We start from the raw sequence: 21,740 nt of genomic DNA on the forward strand, positions 1-21,740 counted from the left end.
AGAAACATTTCTAACTCAGGCAAAATAAATCCTGCACCCCTGTCAAATTTTTGGGGGACCATCTGTAACTGTAGCCCACAGTGCATTTTCTATATTGCCGGGTCAGGTGCAGGCCTCAGATTTTCACATATTTCCTGAACAGAAATGTAAACGCAACATGCAACAATTTTAAAGAATTACAGTTCATATAACGAAATCAGTCAATTGAAATAAATTCACTCGGCCCTAATCTATGTATTTCACATGACTGGGAATACAGATATGAATCTGTTGGTCACAGATACCTTAACAAAATGGGCGTGGATCAGAAAACCAGTCAATATCTGGTGTAATGCAGCGCAACACATCTTCTTTGCATAGAGTTGATCAGACTTAATTGTGGCCTGTGGAATGTTGTTCTACTCCTCTTCAATGGCTGTGCAATATGGAACACGCTGTCGTACAAGGTGATCCAGACCATCTCAAACATGCTCAATGGGTGAAATGTCTGGTGAGTATGCAGGCCATGGAAGAACTGGGACATTTTCAGCTTCCAGGAATTGTGTACAGATCCGTGAATTATAATTCTGAAATATGAGGTGATGGAGGCGGATTAATGGTATGACAACGGGCCTCAGGATCTCATTACGGTGTCTCTGTGCTTGCGATAGAATGCAATTGTGTTAGTTGTCATAGCCATACATGTCGTCTGTGGTTGTGAGGCCAGCTGGACGTACTGCCAAATTCTCTAAAACTATGTTGGAAGCGGCAACAGCTCTGGTAGACATTCCTGCAGTCAACAAGCCAATTGCACGTTCCCTCAAAACTTGAGACATCTTTGGCATTGTGTAATGACCAAACTGTTAAGGATCCGCCCCTTTTTTTCAATTTTTGCCTAAAATGACATACCCAAATCTAACTGCCTATAGCTCAGGCCCTGAAGCAAGGATATGCATATTCCTGGTACCATTTGAAAGGAAACACTTTGAAGGTTTTGGAAATGTGAAGGAAAGTAGCAGAATATAACACAATAGATCTGGTAAAAGATAAACATTAATTTGTATTTTTTTTGTACCATCATCTTTGAAATGCAAGCGGAAGGCCATAATGTAGTATTCCAGGCCAGATGCAATTTAGATTTTGCCCACTAGATGGCATCAGTGTATGTGCACATTTTTAGACTGATCCAATGAAACATTGCATTTATGTTCAAAATTTTGTATCAAGACTGCCTTAATGTGCCTAATTTGTTTATTAATAACTTTTCATGTTCAAAACTGCACTCTCCTCAAACAATAGCATGGTATTATTTCACTGTAATAGCTACTGTAAATTGGACAGAGCAGTTAGATTAACAAGAATTTAAGCTTTCTGCCAATATCAGATATGTCTATGTCCTGGGAAATTTTCTTGTTACTTACAACCTCATGCTATGTTAGCTCAACCGTCCCATGGAAGGGGCACCGATCCCGAAGAAGTTCAGCTCCTTGATATGCCACACCTGTCAGGTGGATGGATTATCTTGGCAAAGGAGAAATGCTCACTAACAGGGATGACCCACACACCACTAGTGTTTGTGAGAGTGGGTGAGTGTGTGTGTTTGTATGTCTGAGAGAGAAATTGGGTCTGTGTGTGTGTGTGTGTGTGTGTGTGTGTGTGTGTGTGTGTGTGTGTGTGTGTGTGTGTGAGTGAATTTTAGTCTTCCTCCAGTTCCCTTTCATCCAACCAACATCCATTCTAACATAATTGAGGCCTGGGTTTCATGTGGACATGTGAGAGCATCTGGGTTGAGTTCATTAGGCACCAATCGCATAGATCCTATGTGTGTCGAACACATTCAGATGTTCCCGGGTGGCACTCCTTCACTTCTGCTCGGGATGCAGCCACAAGACAAGCATTTTGGTCATGGCAGAGGTGGCCCTGAAACACAAAACATACAAGACAATGAAGTATAAATGGGCTTAGATCCCATGACACCCCATATCAAATGCTTTCCATACAATAGATCTTGTTATACCAATCATATTCTTTGTTTCAGATGCACAATGTTTGACTAATATGGGGTACGTTTGTTTGAAAGGTTTAGAGGGAGAGGGAGTACAATTATTTTATTTAATAAAATAAATGTTTAGAACATTGATTAAAAGCTTCAGTTTTTACACTTTATAGTTTCTGTAGGTTCAAGACCAATTCTACTATTACAAACCCTGTATCTTCTTATGACAGAGTTAGTTGCATGATTGAGAGAGAGAAGAAAAAGGGAAAGAGAGCGACAGAAAGGGGGAGAAAATGTCCCCTTGCTTGCACACCTGAGTGATTAATGTGGAAAGTTCCCTGCCTCTAGACCCACCTGGTCACCTTTTTGACGTGACCTGGGCATGACATTAGCTCCTTTTAGCCTTGTTACTGATGGATTCTATTAAAATGTAACGTTTCAAGTTAAACTGTAGTTTGTTTGTATCTTGTGTAGTGAATGATTACTGTGAGTATTAATGGAATTTAGGCCATGAAACTGTGTGTATGCTAATTTAGAAACCAGGACCTAATCAGATAAGAGGAAATGGCCTCGGATCAGAGAGCAGTGTCAGGCCCAGAACAGAAGATGGACGGGGTGTGATTCTGACATTTGGCTAAACAAAGAGAGGACCATGGACATTCCACAGGGGAAAAGAGGGAAACTCATCGGGGTCATAAAATGTATAGCTGGGGCGGTGACACCTACAAAGGAAGAGTATAAAATGTGTTGTGATCTTTCTAAATGGATGCACTCAGCTGACTGTATCCTTGGTATTAAACACTTGAAACTTCTCTTGAGCTTTGTATCAATTCCTTATTGCAAAGAGGTTGCAATAGCCTTTTTCTTTTTAACATTGCCCTGCTGGAGTCTACCAGCTGATCAGGTAACACTTTATGAGCCACCTGTTTATAATGTATTAATAAAGGAGCGATCTGGGATTTAAACAACAACAAAGCGGGCAACCTGTCACTCTTTTTGGTAAACAGCTAAGGAATGGGGCTGGAGAAATGTAACCACTCAAATTCATAGACAAATCTATGGATGCAAGGACTGACCATCCATGAGATCGAAATAAAATACTAATAATAATTGTAAAGATGTTTTGAAGTGATACAGTGTTTGTTTACAATGACATAAAACACACATATCTCCTGATGGGGTGAGGCAATTAAACTAAATCATGAAGTAAGCTTACAAGGCATTTACAAGTTACATTGCTCAATTCTCAATGGCTGTATGTAATTCATTTCAAAGTCCAAAAATGTATGTACCAATAGCAGACTGCCTCTTGTGGCTTTAATACATATGATGCTAATAATAATCATACATGTAATTTGTATAGCGCTTTCATTACTCTGTCCTCCATAGTTGGGGACTTGAAGCAGTAGGGGGGTGGCTGGAGTTTATGTTATAAGCTTGTTATTATGATATAACACTCACAGAATGACCAGTTGATGGGACCGTAGGGGAAAAGCAAAAACATGTCTGTCAATAAAGTATAACTCTTTGTTGTTTATAATACAGTATTGTCACAGCTGATGAGGGAACTGATTGCAAAGTAAAAATCTGATAATAAATAACATTTCAGGGGAGGCATATTCAAACAATTGAGATTTAGGACATGGGAAGTTTGAACTATATTTTTCCCCACTTGGCTGACAATTTATACCATTGCGATTAATGCTAATTTGCGGTGTGTACAAAAGGGAAATGGTAGCAGGTCAGGCGACAAGATTCTCCAGAGGAATCGGTTAGAAACGCATCCAACTGGGTCAGACTGCTCTGAACTCTAATTCACATATATGCGATGGTCCTTAGTCGTCCTGTGTACCACCAATTTAATTATACCTTAACCCTTGGTTGAGGTTTTCTTTTGTTTGTCCGGTGAGGTTGAGAGTGACAGATTACACCTCTTTAGCACACTTAGGCCCGTGCCTGTGTTTAAACAGCAGCCTTTCTGCTCCTGTGACAAGGTAATACACCAGCCTACAGTTGGAAGGGCCCACAATTTGGGCAGCACGCACAGCAAATACCAAATAGATGTTTGTTGAATTGGGATTTAGGATGAAACCAGGCTCGAGGGGTGGTCAATCCTCTTCTGGCTGTACCGGGTAGAGATTTAAGAGTAAATGTGGACATTAAGCCCAAACCAATTAGCCACTATGTAAAACTGTAAGCGGGAACACTCTTATAAAAAAGTGTTCCAAAAGTGTTCTTCGGTTGTCCCCATAGGAAAACCGTTTTTGGTCCCAGGTAGAACTATTTTAGGTTCCATGTAGATCCCTCTGTAAAAATAGTTTCACATGGAACTAAAAAGGGTTCTACCTGGAACCAAAAAGGGTTCTTCAAAGGGTTAACCGAACTGTTTTAGGTTCTAGATAGCACCTTTTTCTCTAGCAGTGTTCACAGTAAAAGTGACAGAAATTGCACAGAATGCTCACAACGTTCAGGTTTCCGCTCACAAGAACTGAAATTTGCTAAGTGCTGGAAAAAATTTGAGGGAACATTGGAGTCCAGCGTGTCTGTCTAGAAACTAGCGTGTGACAGTTTTATGAGTGCGACGAGACCTTTCAAGATGAGGTTGTGGGAATTCTAGGAAAGCAAAGCAAGAGGGACTGATGGTCTGTTCCGTACACTGCCACACACTAAAAACTATAACTATAAAACTGCATATACAAAACATTAGAACACCTTCCTAATATTGAGTTCCACCCCCTTTTGATCTCAGAACAGCCTCAATTTATTCGGGCATGGACTCTACAAGGTGTCAAAAGCATTCCACAGGGATGCTGGCCGATGTTGACTCCAGTGCTTCCCACAGTTGTGTCAAGTTGGCTGGATGTCCTCTGAGTGGCACACATACACAATCCATGTATCATTTGTCTCAAGGCTTAAAAATCCTTCTTTAACCTGTCTCCCCCCCTTCATCTACACTGATTGAAGTTGATTTAATAAGTGACATCAATAAGGGACCATAGCTTTCACCTGGTCAGGCTATAGTATGTCATGGAAAGAGCAGGTATTCCTAATGTTTTGTACAATCAGTGTATACAGGGCATTCAAAAAGTATTCAGACCCTTGACTTTTTCCACATTTTGTTAAGTTACAAGCTTAATTATAAAATTGTTTTTTTTTTAAAAATCCTCTCATCAATTTACACACAATACCCCATAATGACAAGCAATTTTTGCAAATGTATAAAAAAAAAAAAAAAACTGAAATATCACATTTACATAACTATTCAGACCATTTACTCAGTACTTTGTTGAAGCACCTTTGGCAGCGATTAACCTCGAGTCATCTTGGGTATGATGCTACAAGCTTGGCACACCTGTATTTGGGGAGTTTTCAAGCTCTGGGAGACTTGAAAGGAACTCTGCAGTTCTTTCAGAGTGACCATCGGGTTTTTGGTCACCTCCCTGATTGCTCAGTTTGGCCAGCCGCCCAGCTGTAAGGGGAGTCTTGGTGGTTCGATACTTCTTCCATTTAAGAATGATGGAGGCCACTGTGGTCTTGGGGACCTTCAATACTATAGAAATACTTTGGTACCCTTCCCCAGGTCTGTGCCTTGACACAATCCTGTCTCGGAGCTCTAAGGACAATTCCTTCAACCTCGTGGCTTAGTTTTTGCTCTGACATGCACTGTCAACTGTGGGACCTTATATAGACAGGTGTGTAACTTTCCAAATCATGTTGAATCAATGGAATTTACCACAGGTGGAGTCCAATCAAGTTGAAGAAACATCTCAAGGATGATCAATGGAAACAGGATACACCCAAGCTCAATTTTGAGACTCATAGCAAAGGGTCTGAATACAAACGTAAATAAGGTATTTCACATTTTGGTGGTTTTTGGGGGGCAAAAACATCTAAAAACCTGTTTTTTTGCTTCGTCATTATGGGGTATTATGTGTAGATTGATGGGGAAAATATGTATTTAATCCATTTTAGAATAAGGCTATAACATAACAAAATGTGGAAAAAGTCAAGGGGTCTGAATACTTTCGGAATTCACTAGTATCTGAGTATCCTTATCTGAGGGAGACATAGTTCTACACCATTGCACACCATTTTTGCATATCATTGCAAAGATGATTTACTATGAAAAGCAACCGTAACGTTTTATACAGATAGAGAACATTTTTGGAATGCAGCAATTCACGTTTGGTTTGGTCACATGGATTGGTTATATACGTGTTATAAGTATATTTATTTTAGATGCACATAAATGATCTCTGCCATCTTGTTAACAAGGAAGCTGCAAGTATTTTGAGTAATACCGTTATGTTTTAAGCAGATAGAAAATGTTACCCTAAATTAGTGCTGCACTCATAAAATAACTATTTTATAGTTAATAACTCATTCCACAAACTGTCAGTGACTTGTTTGATCTTAAAGTGTGGGTGCAGTCCTAATTCACAAGGAAATGCTAAGTGTGCCTGGCTTAGAAGTGAGCCTATAGGCCTGGCAGTCCCAGGCTGCAGAGAGTGAGGACTGGCAACTTGCTGCTGTGGCATCTCCTCACCAGGAGAGAGCAGTATTGAACTAGACTGGGCTCTGTGTCGCTGTCAGCAGTACTACAAAGGACCATGCTCTGGGTTGAAGTTTCCCCTAGGTATAGATCTAGGATCAGCTTCCCCTTCCCAATCAAAACTAACCCAAGATCAGCGTCTAGGAGCAACTTCACCCTAAACCAAGAACCACACTCTTTACTAGTTGGTGTATAGAGGCAGAGTGCTTTAATATCATGTAAATTGTGGATCCAAAGGATGTATTTAAATAGTGTGTACAGTACCTGTCCTGTTGAGCAGGTTGTGTCGGGCCCTAATGAAGCCCAGGATGTCTGCGTCTGTCTGCTGGTCTCCAGTCAAAGGGAAGAAGGACTTTGAGAGCTCAGTGGAGGACAGGGCTCTGGAACACGAACACGAACACACACACACGAACACACACGAACACACACACACACACACGCACACACGCACACACGCACACACACACACACACAGTAAGACACACTAAATCGCTTCAAATTAAACAATTTTATCAATCCCACCCCTCTACACACACAGGCATCTCTTTGTTACACTCACACACACATTTTAGTAATTTAGCAGACGCTCTTAACCAGAGAGACTTACAGTAGTGAGCGGATTAAAAAAAATATATACACCATGGGAATAGAACCCACAACCCTGGCATTTTTTTATTTTATAAATTAGCTTAAAAACCTGTTTTCGCTTTGTATGGACTTGGTCTTTTACCAAATAGGGCAATGTTCTGAATACCACCCTTACCATGTCACAACACAACTGATCGGCTCAAACGCATTAGGAAGGAAAGAAATTCCACAATTTAACTTTTAACAAGGCACACCTGTTAATTGAAATGCATTCCAGGTGACTATCTCATGAAGCTGGTTGAGAGAATGCCAAGAGTGTGCAAAGCTGTCATCAAGGCAAACGGTGGCTACCTTGAAGAATCTCAAATATAAAATATATTTTGATTTGTTTAACACTTTTTTGGTTACTACAGGATTCCATGTGTTACCCATAGGCAGACACATAGGAAGGAACCTGCTAACCCTGATTTAGAGAAATTATATTGCGTGAAAATTCTACAGACCAACTGTCATCAAAGGCTTGACACAAACTTGGAGCCAGATAACTAACCTTTATCAATGCATGATGTTTTTCTTTGAAATAGTTTGATAAAAACAGTGATTATACAGTAACAAAAGAGATGATTAAGGTTGATGAGAGTATTTTAAGGGGAATTTCACCCTGGGGGAATCAGGGCTTGTTTTCATCATGTCCCAGGCATTTCTACAACAATGAGATGTGGTTATCACATTGCCCAGGAGAAAGGCAGGTCTGGGGTTTCACACGCTGAATGGTACACCTTATGACAGCTTCTGGTGTATTGATGGGGAGGGAGGTGGCATTTCGTGAAGCCTTCATATTATATAGTGATCGCACTCGACACTTTTGTGCGCATAGATATGGTTGTCCTTGTTCGATAGAGGCATTGTGCGTCTTTCAGCAATGTTCCTATCGCCGGATTCATTGCTAAATACATAAGCATTTTTTCCAGTCTCTGAAAGACAACAACTTGTGTTGGGAGGTACTTCCTGTTCTGGCCTCCATCCTTCCCCAAGGCGGCCATATTTGAAAACAACACAATCCTTGGGCAAAACTGAATGAACTGACCAGAGGCAATGGTTTCAAGTGATTCCTCTCAGCAACACAAATTTGAACATGGAGCATTTTGGTATGTTCTATGAGCTACATGGTGACATTCAACCATACATGTTTCAACTGGAATATAGCGATGAGGATTCGAAACAAAGTGTTGGATTAAGCTGTTAGAAGCTCAGCTACAGCCAAAGTCATTTTTTCTGCAAGCCACCAATTAACTTTAGTTTATCTATTGAAACTCATATTGAGTATTGCCTGCAAACATACTACTGTGTAACAGTGGGGGGAAAACAAATGTTTCTGTTTGCTAACTTAACTAGGTAGCTAGCTAGGTAGTTAAGTTAGCTAAACAACTACAGGTAGCCATATCTATGACAAAAAAATAGAAGAGGTTTTACAATTAGAGATCTTTTGTATCTCGGTTGTAAAATGTCTTCTCCTTTTAGTTGTAGATATGGCTGTTAAACAGCAAGCTACAACATTGCAACCAGCCAAGTAAAGCTAGGTTAACCAGCAAACGTTAGCACATGACTGGAGTTGGCTTGTTAGCTTGGCGCCTGCTAACTTATGTGTCACACCTCATCAAATTCAAATCAAATTTATTTTATATAGCCCTTCGTACATCAGCTGATATCTCAAAGTGCTGTACAGAAACCCAGCCTAAAACCCCAAACAGCAAGCAATGCAGGTGAAGAAGCACGGTGGCTAGGAAAAACTCCCTAGAAAGGCCAAAACCTAGGAAGAAACCTAGAGAGGAACCAGGCTATGTGGGGTGGCCAGTCCTCTTCTGGCTGTGCCGGGTGGAGATTATAACAAAACATGGTCAAGATGTTCAAATGTTCATAAATGACCAGCATGGTCAAATAATAATAAGGCAGAATAGTTGAAACTGGAACAGCAGCACAGTCAGGTGGACTGGGGACAGCAAGGAGTCATCATGTCAGGTATTCCTGGGGCATGGTCCTAGGGCTCAGGTCCTCCGAGAGAGAGAAAGAAAGAGAGAATTAGAGAGAGCATATGTGGGATGGCCAGTCCTCTTCTGGCTGTGCCGGGTGGAGATTATAACAGAACATGGCCAAGATGTTCAAATGTTCATAAATGATCAGCATGGTCGAATAATAATAAGGCAGAACAGTTGAAACTGGAGCAGCAGCACAGCCAGGTGGACTGGGGACAGCAAGGAGTCATCATGTCAGGTAGTCCTGGGGCATGGTCCTAGGGCTCAGGTCCTCCGAGAGAGAGAAAGAGAGAAGGAGAGAATTAGAGAACGCACACTTAGATTCACACAGGACACCGAATAGGACAGGAGAAGTACTCCAGATATAACAAACTGACCCTAGCCCCCCGACACATAAACTACTGCAGCATAAATACTGGAGGCTGAGACAGGAGGGGTCAGGAGACACTGTGGCCCACTCCGAGGACACCCCCGGACAGGGCCAAACAGGAAGGATATAACCCCACCCACTTTGCCAAAGCACAGCCCCCACACCACTAGAGGGATATCTTCAACCACCAACTTACCATCCTGAGACAAGGCTGAGTATAGCCCACAAAGACCTCCGCCACGGCACAACTTAAGGGGGGGGGGGGGGGGGCGCCAACCCAGACAGGATGACCACATCAGTGACTCAACCCACTCAGGTGACGCACCTCCTCCAGGGACGGCATGAGAGAGCCCCAGTAAAGCCAGTGACTCAGCCCCTGTAATAGGGTTAGAGGCAGAGAATCCCAGTGGAAAGAGGGGAACCGGCCAGGCAGAGACAGCAAGGGTGGTTCGTTGCTCCAGAGCCTTTCCGTTCACCCTCCCACTCCTGGGCCAGACTACACTCAATCATATGACCCACTGAAGAGATGAGTCTTCAGTAGAGACTTAAAGGTTGAGACCGAGTTTGCGTCTCTGACATGGGTAGGCAGACCGTTCCATAAAAATGGAGCTCTATAGGAGAAAGCCCTGCCTCCAGCTGTTTGCTTAAAAATTCTAGGGACAATTAGGAGGCCTGCGTCTTGTGACCGTAGCGTACGTGTAGGTATGTACGGCAGGACCAAATCAGAGAGATAGATAGGAGCAAGCCCATGTAATGCTTTGTAGGTTAGCAGTAAAACCTTGAAATCAGCCCTTGCTTTGACAGGAAGCCAGTGTAGAGAGGCTAGCACTGGAGTAATATGATCAAATTTTTTGGTTCTAGTCAGGATTCTAGCAGCCGTATTTAGCACTAACTGAAGTTTATTTAGTGCTTTATCCGGGTAGCCGGAAAGTAGAGCATTGCAGTAGTCTAACCTGGAAGTGACAAAAGCATGGATTAATTTTTCTGCATCATTTTTGGACAGAAAGTTCCTGATTTTTGCAATGTTTCGTAGATGGAAAAAAGCTGTCCTTGAAATGGTCTTGATATGTTCTTCAAAAGAGAGATCAGGGTCCAGAGTAACGCCGAGGTCCTTCACAGTTTTATTTGAGACGACTGTACAACCATTAAGATTAATTGTCAGATTCAACAGAAGATCTCTTTGTTTCTTGGGACCTAGAACAAGCATCTCTGTTTTGTCCGAGTTTAAAAGTAGAAAGTTTGCAGCCATCCACTTCCTTATGTCTGAAACACATTCTTCTAGCAAGGGCAATTTTGGGGCTTCACCATGTTTAATTGAAATGTACAGCTGTGTGTCATCTGCATAGCAGTGAAAGTTAACATTATGTTTTCGAATAACATCCCCAAGAGGTAAAATATATAGTGAAAACAAAAGTGGTCCTAAAACGGAACCTTGAGGAACACCGAAATTTACAGTTGATTTGTCAGAGGACAGACCATTCACAGAGACAAACTGATATCTTTCCGACAGATAAGATCTAAACCAGGCCAGAACTTGTCCGTGTAGACCAATTTGGGTTTCCAATCTCTCCAAAAGAATGTGGTGATCGATGGTATCAAAAGCAGCACTAAGGTCTAGGAGCACGAGGACAGATGCAGAGCCTCGGTCCGATGCCATTAAAATGTCATTTACCACCTTCACAAGTGCCGTCTCAGTGCTATGATGGGGTCTAAAACCAGACTGAAGCATTTCGTATACATTGTTTGTCTTCAGGAAGGCAGTGAGTTGTTGCGCAACAGCCTTTTCTAAAATTTTTGAGAGGAATGGAAGATTCGATATAGGCCGATAGTTTTTTATATTTTCTGGGTCAAGGTTTGGCTTTTTCAAGAGAGGCTTTATTACTGCCACTTTTAATGAGTTTGGTACACATCCGGTGGATAGAGAGCCGTTTATTATGTTCAACATAGTAGGGCCAAGCACAGGAAGCAGCTCTTTCAGTAGTTTGTATGTTTGTAACTTGTTAGCAAACATGTGTAACATCAGCAACTAAATTGTTTTACTAGCTAACTATGTAACATAATTGACAAGGGTTGACATTGGTTATGATTATGACCGTGGATGCATTTAAATCACAAAATTATAGGCATGACGCAAGATAGGATTCCAAGATGTAAATAACAAGTATTGTATATCCAGCAAGCTAGCTGGCTAAGTGTACTAGCAAACAGTGAGGAGAAACAATAATACAATAAATCTCAAAAACTGAAGCTGCCTTTAGTATAAAAATATTTGCCTAAGCATGCCTGATAGAAATGGCTGTATGTAGACCTGCCAACCTAAACTCAACAAAAAAAGAAACATCCCTTTTTCAGGACCCTATCTTTCAAAGATTATTTGTAAAAATCCAAATAACTTCACAGATCTTCATTGTAAAGGGTTTAAACACTGTGTCCCATGCTTGTTCAATGAACCATAAACAATTAATGAAAATACACCTGTGGAACGGTCGTTAAAACACAAACAGCTTACAGACGGTAGGCAATTAACCTCTCTTGGGTAGGGGGCAGTATTTTGACATCCAGATGAAAAGCGTGCCCAAAGTAAACTGCCTGTTACTCAGGCCCAGAAGCTAGGATATGCATATAATTGGTAGATAACACTAAAGATTCTAAAACTGTTCAAATTATGTCTGAGTATAATAAACCTGATATGGCAAGCGAAACCCAGAGGACAAACCACCCCCCCCCCCAAACAATCAGCCTACCCCTATTTTCAATTGCTATCACTTTTATTATAAGGCCAAGTCCTCCCAGATTGCAGTTCCTAGGGCTTCCACTAGATGTCAACAGTCTTTAGAAAGAGTTTCAGGCTGGTTTTTGGAAAAATGAGCCAGAAATTGAAGTTTTTCTATGTGCATTTTGCATGCATTTTGATGGAGGGAAACTGGGTGGATTATTGACTGAAGCGCGCCAGCTAAACTGAGTTTTTATGGATATAAAGAAGGACATTATCGAACAAAGGGACCATTTGCGATGTAACCTTTTGGAGTGCCAACAGAAGAAGATCATCAAAGGTAAGGCATTTTTCGCTATTGTTGCACCTGCCTGGTTGAAATATGTTTTTCATGTGTTTGTATGCGGGACGCTGTCCTTAGATAATCGCATGGTTTGCTTTCGCCGTAAAGCCTTTTTGAAATCTGATACAGCGGCTGGATTAACAAGAAGTTAAGCTTTATTTTGATTACACTTGTGATTTTATGAAAGTTGAATATTTATAATACTATAGTTTGAATTTTGCGCTCTGCAATTTCACCGAATGTTAAGAAGTTAACCTCGCTCGGATATGTGGGACGCTTTCGGCGAAAGCAAACGATGCTATTATCTGAGGATAGCACCTCCGTAAACAAAGAGAGAAACCATAATTCAACTCTGAAGGCGCGACACAAAACGCAGAAATAAAAATATAATTCATGCCTTACCTTTGACGAGCTTCTTTTGTTGGCACTCCAATATGTCCCATAAACATCACAAATGGTCCTTTTGTTTGATTAATTCCATCGATTTATAAAATGGATCAAACGTGCCAAAATGTCCATTTATTTGGCGCGTTTGATCCAGAAAAACACTGGTTCCAACTTGCGCAACGTGACTACAAAATATCTCAAAAGTTACCTGTTAACTACTTTTGTAATACAACTTTAGGTATTTTTTAACATAAATAATCAATAAAATTGAAGACGGGATGATCTGTCTTCAATACAGGAGGAAAACATTGAAAAGAGAGTGACCTCAAAAAAAAAACAATCTGAATGGTTTGTCCTCGGGGTTTCGCCTGCTAAATAAGTTATGTTATATTCACAGACATGATTCAAACAGTTTTAGAAACTTCAGAGTGTTTTCTATCCAAATCTACTAATAATATGCATGTCTTATCTTCTGGGGATGAGTAGCAGGCAGTTGAATTTGGGCATGCATTTCATCCGGACGTGAAAATACTGCCCCCTGTCAACAAGAAGTTAAGGTCACAGTTATAAAAACTTAGGACACTAAAGAGGCCTTTCTACTGACTCTGAAGGCATGAGAACTGCAGATGTGGCCAGGGCAATAAGTTGCAATGTCTGTACTGCGAGACGCATAAGACAACCCTACAGGGAGACAGGACGGACAGCTGATCATCCTCGCAGTAGCAGACCATATGTGTAACAACAGGATCGGTACATCCGAACATCACACCTGTGGGACAGGCACAGGATGGCAACAACAACTGCCCGAGATACACCAGGAATGCACAATCCCTCCATCAGTGCTCAGACTGTCCGCAATAGGCTGAGAGAGGCCGGACTGAGGGCTTGTAGGCCTGTTGTAAGGCAGGTCCTCACCAGACATCACCCGCAACAACATCGCCTATGGGCACAAACCCACCGTCGCTGGACCAAACAGGACTGGCAAAAAGTGCTCTTCAGTGACGAGTCGCGGATTTGTCTCACCAGGAGTGATGGTCAGATTTGCGTTTATTGTTGAAGGAAATAGCGTTTCACCGAGGCTTGTACTCTGGAGCGGGATCGATTTGGAGGTGTAGGATCCATTACGGTCTGGGGCAGTGTGTCACAGCATCATCGGACTGAGCTTGTTGTCATTGCAGGCAATCTCAATGCTGTGCGTTACAGGGAAGACATCTTCCTCCCTCATGTGGTAACCTTCCTGCAGGCACATCCTGACATGACCCTCCAGCATGACAATGCCACCAGCCATACTGCTCGTTCTGTGCGTGATTTCCTGCAAGACAGGAATGTCAGTTTTCTGCCATGGCCAGTGAAGAGCACGGATCTCAGTCCCATTGAGCACTTCTGGGACCTGTTGGATCGGAGGGTGAGGGCTAGGGCCATTCCCTGCAGAAATGTCTGAGAACTTGCAGGTGCCTTGGTGGAAGAGTGGGGTAACATCTCACAGCAAGAACTGGCAAATCTGGTGCAGTCCACGAGGAGGAGATGCACTGAAGTACTTAATGCAGCTGGAGGCCACACCAGATACTGACTGTCACTTTTGATTTGAACCCCCCCTTTGTTCAGGGACACATTATTCAATTTCTGTAAGTCACATGTCTGTGGAACTTGTTCAGTTTATGTCTCAGTTGTTGAATCTTGTTATGTTCATACAAATATTTACACGTTAAGTTTGCTGAAAATAAACACAGTTGACAGTGAGAGGGCGAATCTTTTTTCCTGAGTTTACCTACCTAGGTACATTTATACTGTCTGGTCTCTGTGTAAAGGTTGAGGGTTATGCCATATTTCTTTCTATTAGGCTAAATATTGTTGTAAATGTAATCTCTGTGCCTGTGCACATGTATGCATATTCAACTAGTCTACCCTAATGTTGTTGTTATGCTGGCACAGTTCAACTGTCATTCAAACTACAATAGAGTTTAATTTATTACATGTTTTTGTCATACAGACAATACCATGGTTTCTGGGCTTCTTCCCGGAGTGGATTCTGGATACAGAAACATAATTCCTTTGCCTGCGTGTCATTGTATAAGACATTATGCGGGATTTCAAGCAAATAACTCACGAGGAGCTGAATGGCTGTTTGATCATGAAAACACTCCTCCCACAGCTTTACAAGTATTCCCTGAACTTTACTACACTGCTCATACTGTATTTTCTTAATGCATGTTTCTTTGTGAATGGCAATTTCATAATGAACACAAGTTCTCTTAGCTACAGATTGTTACACCAGATAATGTGATTTAACCAAAGATGTTTGGTATCCATTACTAGGAGTTACAGGATGGGTACTGTTTGGTGTAGCACAGAGAATTTTATACCAATCTTAGTGATGCCGTCTTTGTCCTCAATTCGGGGAAAAAGGAGTCTCATAAAATGTCTGTGTCCAGTTGCAGGAAGTCAGTTTGAATTAAGAAAATGCTCCATTATTAAAATAAATACTTTTTTTGCTCCATGAAGTAATCCAATAATGTGTACGTGTCTATTTTAAGTCTTCTCTCATTGATCGAGACAGGACTCTGTCATCATGACATGTAGCACTTTGGTGTGGACACCCAGCTGTCTCAATTAATGAGAGAAGACTTGAAATACACAAGATGTTGGCAAAAATCTTTGGGTAAATCAAATTATTTGGTGTAACAACCATCTAATTATTAGAATCAGGTGTGCTCGATTGGAGTGAGAACCTACAGGATGGTAGCTCTCTAGGAACTGGGTTGGAGAGCCCTGATGTAGAACCACCAAAAAAATAAATATGGATATTTTCAATCAATATTCTAAATTTGTCTGCCTTTATGGATTCACAGAAGATATTTATATCAGCTGTACAGGGCTCTGTAGCATCAAACAGATGCTAGACATCCAGATATCCAAAGAATATTTATTTCTCAAAATCTAATATACATATACAATGTACACTATTGAATGCTAACTCAAGAGATCTGGGTATTCAACAAAAATGTTATATGGTAAAAGTAACATACACCATTGTTTTGTATGAACAGTGTAGTTCAGTGAGTCCGAGTGTGTCTCAGGGGTAAAGACGCACAACTGCAGAGAACTGTTCAAGGGGTCTGAATACTTTCCGAATGCACTGTATATAGTTTAGCTGATGGCAGGACTGTAACATTAGTGTCATGACTCTCCTGTGAGGATCCAAGGATCAGGTTACAGTGGGTTTTATGATACCTCACTTCGATCATAAATTGTAGGCAGCAGACGATTCCTTTTGGTTTCTACTTTGGGCGAATGGAATGTCTCTTTGTTACAGAAGAGTTTGCTGCCAAAAACTTTAACGTCAAACAATGAACACTGGGACAATATATTTCAACATCCAAATGTTGGGAATGATGAGAGACGGAATATGGAAAATTAATATCAATAAATTGGTATAAAGACATTACAACAAAAACATTGTAACTTGAAGAGCTTTTACACTGTGTACATCTGGTTTACATCCTTTAAGTTGTGTAGAAAATATAAAGGATAAATATAATGTTTTTGTGATGATAAGATTGTGATGTTAGTTCTCTAACAAGATCATAGTAAATTATGATACCTTGCCTCGTAACTAGCCACGCCCCAGGTAGCCCAGAGAGTGTGTCAGCATGACGTAAATGGTAAATGCCCCCTTTTTACCCAGGGCTATAAAGGATTGAGTTAAGAATTAACATATCGGACTAGACGGACTACAAGTTGCAGCTAGGTCCACATTAGTCCCAATCCTGAGAATCAGCACGAGGTCGAAGAAGACAAAAGGAACCTCTAACAATCAACATTACAGTTGAGTAGCTGTTCTAAGTACTGTATCTTAGAAAGTGAATTTAAGTATGACCATCCGGTTATTCTCTTCAAATCATCGTCATCTACACTGCTCTCATCGCCACTCTGGGGTTCATCGACACGGCTGATTAGCCGTCCTCAGAAGACCACTCTTCCAGAATGAGTGCAAGTAAACAGACAACTAAGAAGAAGGACATTGAGACCTTTTGTGGGCAATCAGAGACTTACACCTGAGAACAAAGAAGGCCCTCCGAAGGAGAATCGACCCTCCTCACAAAGCTGAACCTTTTCCACAAAAGCCTGTGCCCAACAGAGATACGTGACAAAGACATTCAACACGTAAATACATACATTACTTCTTTCCAAAAAGAGCGGCAGTTAGGGGCAAGGTATTAGGGTTATTTTGAGTGTAGTTCCCAAATGTATCCAAGCGTTGCTTCTCTTTCTCTCTCTCTTTAACTCTCCATCTTGTGTAACAAGTGTCATATTGTGTTAGTCCACTAGGAACTTGTTGTCATCATATTTGGTTTCTAATCAATAACCTATACAGTGTGTGTGTACTATGTTATCATTTAGTTTGTTAGTAAATAAATAATAAAATCAATTTGTGTGGTACGGAATGATTAGTAAGACTCGGGTTTGTGCAGATTCACGAAGTCTGCGATGTTCAGAATGAGACTGATATTAGGAAATTATTCATTAGTGACTTATGAAATCTATATATTCTTGAGTTAATTCAGGAGACGGTAATTCGTTAAACAACTTTTTTCCTAATGAGTTAATTGTTACATGATTAATTTAATATAATAACAATTAAACATAGTAAGTAATTATTCGATGAATAACAGTCATCACATTAATTATAGTCACGTCGCGACACTAGATAACTTAGATATCTTGCTAGCCTAGCTGGACTAACTAACATTAGGTTACCTCTAATCTTGAATCTTCCGTAATGTTGTGAAGGAGAAAAAAAAAGATGGTATCGCATCACTTCTCAGCTGTCGTCGAAATGGATTCCCCATCAGTTCAGCCTGAAAATCCCTCTGAAAATCTTTGGTCACAGTAAGTTGCATCATTCTTGAGAGCCGCAAGCCACTGGCAGCATTGGGGTAAATCTCTGGTAGGTAGAACGGTGAAAGATAACTACTTTTCTTAGCACAGCTAGGTACAGAACCCCACACAGACATGATGACAAACGTTACTGAAAAACAAACATTGTAAAAAATAAAAATAGAAAATGCCTAAAGAAGTTCTGAGATTGCTGTGTGTTGTTCATTCGAAGTATACAATGCCATTGTCCAAGTTTGTGGGCATGCCACATCTACCTTAGCGGGAGGTATCTGAATTCGCTATGAATGACGGACTTTGTGGTTCACTATGAGCAGACGAATAAACAGGAAGTCAAAACTTCCCGATTCTACCAGTGAAATGATCATGTGAAAATTCTAGCTTGTGGTCTGGATAATTGTGATGTTTATGATAAAAACGTAATACTGTTAATATAGTAATGACCATATGCCCTGGGTGAAATTCTTAAAGGGTGAAATTCCGTTTTAAGAATAAGACGTTTAGTTTGAGCAGCTATTTTGTACCAGCAGGGAAAACCTCAGTGAGAAAACCATGAGAAAGTAAAATATTCCTTAATTTTATGGTTTCTACACGTGCTGTTTTTATGCAGTGGGAATGTTGAGCCTGAACTAGCTGTGAAAATGTAACCGATTATTGTGGATTCTGTCACAACTGGCCTACAGACAACAAGGTAAGAAGAATTTGACAGAAACAAATTTTGGATGAACTATCCTTAACTTTCTGATCAGTGCAAATGAAAGAAAGGAGACAAGGAAAGGATGCCACTTTAAACTTTTGAGATACAGTCTGTTTCCAGGACCCCCGTTACGTTCCCACTAAGACAAATGTTTTACGTTGTCGCTCACAAAAAAAAGGGAACTAACAAATGCACCAAAGTGAAAAGGGTGGTGTTTTAGGAGGGGTTCTCAAAGACATGGGGGCATGGGGGTGGCCACTGAAAGTTGACTAGCAACAAGCAACTGGATCCTAAAAGGCACCCAGCATGAGTGTCCACTAAATTTGCCCTAGAAAAGGCTAACCAAAATAAAAACCCACGTCAACTTATAATATGGAGTTAAAAGTAAGGGAAGAACACAAGATAAGAGGTTTTGTTTTCCCAAACTTAAAGAGGAAGACTTAAACACCTGCCAAGTGGAGCATTGACTCTGCAGCTCTTAAATACTAGCTAACGACTGATCAACGTGGCAACAGCTGCAAGACATCTTGATTGCAATCAGTGCACGTCCACACTTAAACAGAATCAACCTTGAAATCGAAAAGTGAAAATGGAGAAAAAACTAAACCTGTAACAAAAAATATAGTCCATGTATTTATTGGACAAGTTTTCTCACAACCAACCACACCATTATCAACTTAAATGCGTCGCTCCTTAAATGCATTGCTTTCTCCAATATAAGCATGGGGGCCATACTTGCGAACATAAGCAAGCGTTAAGTTTAATGGGTTCTCACGCACAAAATGCGAATCAGCCAGTGAAAAGCATCAATTTACTTGCATGTGACTGAACTCAAAATTGTAGCTGGTCCCATCAGATAACGTACCTTTGAGAAAAAAAATGTGATTACTCGTTTAACAACATTTTATTTATCTGTTATTTTACCAGGTAAGTTGACTGAGAACACTTTCTCATTTGCAGCAACGACCTGGGGAATAGTTACAGGGAAGAGGAGGGGGATGAATGAGCCAATTGTAAACTGGGGATTATTAGGTGACCGTGATGGTTTGAGGGCCAGATTGGGAATTTAGCCAGGACACCGGGGTTAACACCCCTACTCTTACGATAAGTGCCATGGGATCTTAAATTACCTCAGAGAGTCAGGACACCCGTTTAACGTCCCATCTGAAAGACGGCACCCGACACAGGGCAGTGTCCCTGGGGCATTGGGATATTATTTTTATTTAGACCAGAGGTAAGAGTGCCTCCTACAGGCCCTCCAACAACACTTCCAGCAGCATCTGGTCTCACATCCAGGAACTGACCAGAACCAACCCTGCTTAGCTTCAGAAGCAAACCAGCAGTGGTATGCAGGGTGGTATGCTGCTGGCTACAGCAATATCTCTTTCTCTGAGCAATTGTATAATTAGTATAAAATAATTTCCCAATTTTTTTAACACAAAATATAGCTCAGTTTCTGAATTATTTTAAACAGTTATTGCTCATCTTTATCAAAGGTGTAAATAATTTCCGACCACACTGTATATGAACATTTGTCAGGTGGTATATGAATTGTGTCATCTATATTCATTACCTTTCGATCTGCAACATTTTTAATGTTTCACTTCACTGAATTACATCCCAGGTCAGTTATTCATATAATGAAGACAGAGTGGACTCACCTGGTCATTGGATGGCTAGGAGAGGACGACTCGGAGCTCTGATTGGTCCGTATTGAACTTTGACCCCTAGCCATGCCCTCTGACTCTGGGACCTGGTGAGAAGGGATGATGTGAGTGAGACAGGTAAACCTATACACACACGCATTCCTGTGTCCTCATGTATTCTATCACAACCTATAGAAATGATGGGTGGCCATCTGCACTCTTTCAAGGTCATTACCATCAAATGTGTCTGTATGTTTTTTAGTATAACCTTTATTTAACTATGCAAATCAGTTAAGAACAAATTCTTATTTACAATGACAGCCTACCAAGGACAAACCCGGACAACCCTGGGCCAATTGAGCGCCACCCTATGGGACTCCAACTCATAGCCGGATGTGATACAGTCTGGATTCGAACCAGGAACCGTAGTGACACTTCTTGCACTGAGATGCAGTGCCTTAGACCGTGCGCCACTCAGGAGGCAGTGTTACAAGTGTGTAGGTTTCAGAATAAGAATCATAGGAGAGATGGAGACCCGCACACTGTTCAATCAAAAATGTCACCCATTTCAAGAAGCTAGGCGTAGTAGTTGTTTTTATCAAATCAAAATGCGTTTCTGGTCAGAAAGACCGTCTGGAACATGTAAACTTTCATGTGCCTTAATAACAAACTTGGCTAACACTTGACTTGACACCCAGTGATATGACATGTTATGACACGGTCATAACAATGTCATAATATGTCATAACAGCTGACATAAATTGCCATAACTGCTCGTCCAAATATTTATATATATCTTAATTACATTCGTTTACATTTAGATGTGTGTATTGTTGTGCATTTAAGTGAGAATGCCCAAGAAGCCAGTGTTTGGAGTATATATTGTCATGGTGTTAGGGCATTATCACTTTTATACCACGGGTTACCAACATATTCAAATAATGATTTACATATTCTCATAAAAAAAAACGTTATTTTGCTGAATTTTTTCATACTATTTCATCCTTCCACAAGATATGATAACGACACAACTTTCAAAGCAGAATTACATTCCCATTGTTCCTCAATTACAGTGTATGATATACCATGTTCTAGCTCTGAGTCTCTACTTTTATCCAACGTAAAAAACACATTATCAAATGTTGTTACTTATAAGAGCGAATTCAGGAAACTAGGCAAATATCGTGGGCCACTACATCACGAGAGAGCCGCTTGAACGTTGACTTTTCTTTTAATCAAAATAGTTTTTTGGGGGGGCAGAAATGCCTTCTCGAACATGTCAACTTTCATGTGCCTTAATAACAAACCTTTACGCCATCTGTAAATAAGAATACAATTGTTAAATTATGAGCCTAAAAAGGCAACATGTCAAGGTTGTGCGCTACTGGTACGAAGTCAGGTGCAGGAGAGCAGTGAGTTGTGATCAGGCACACTTTTATTTGGCAAAAGCACAAAAGACAGACGCAACTGCTTCCAAAATCCTCCAGCCACAGGTAAAAGTCAATAATTGGTCTGGTCTGCCATACATGGAAAACTCAAG

At 40.8% G+C, this 21,740-nt stretch overlaps 1 protein-coding gene across 1 annotated transcript in view; it reads right to left on the reverse strand.

Annotated features, from left to right (window-relative positions):
• Nucleotides 1–1,410: 1,410 nt before the first annotated feature.
• LOC110506078 (kinesin-like protein KIF6) overlaps nucleotides 1,411–21,740 on the reverse strand; it is a 99,716-nt gene continuing 79,386 nt past the window's right edge. Inside the window, exons 7-9 of the mRNA XM_021585497.2 lie at nucleotides 20,216–20,307; nucleotides 6,792–6,907; nucleotides 1,411–1,899 (exon numbers count right to left, since the gene is read on the reverse strand). Coding sequence (XP_021441172.1) covers nucleotides 1,883–1,899; nucleotides 6,792–6,907; nucleotides 20,216–20,307 — 225 coding nt within the window. The 3' untranslated portion in view covers nucleotides 1,411–1,882. The remainder of the gene's footprint in view (nucleotides 1,900–6,791; nucleotides 6,908–20,215; nucleotides 20,308–21,740) is intronic.

This window comes from Oncorhynchus mykiss, chromosome 26, assembly GCF_013265735.2.
Source record: "Oncorhynchus mykiss isolate Arlee chromosome 26, USDA_OmykA_1.1, whole genome shotgun sequence".
NCBI lineage: Eukaryota > Metazoa > Chordata > Actinopteri > Salmoniformes > Salmonidae > Oncorhynchus > Oncorhynchus mykiss.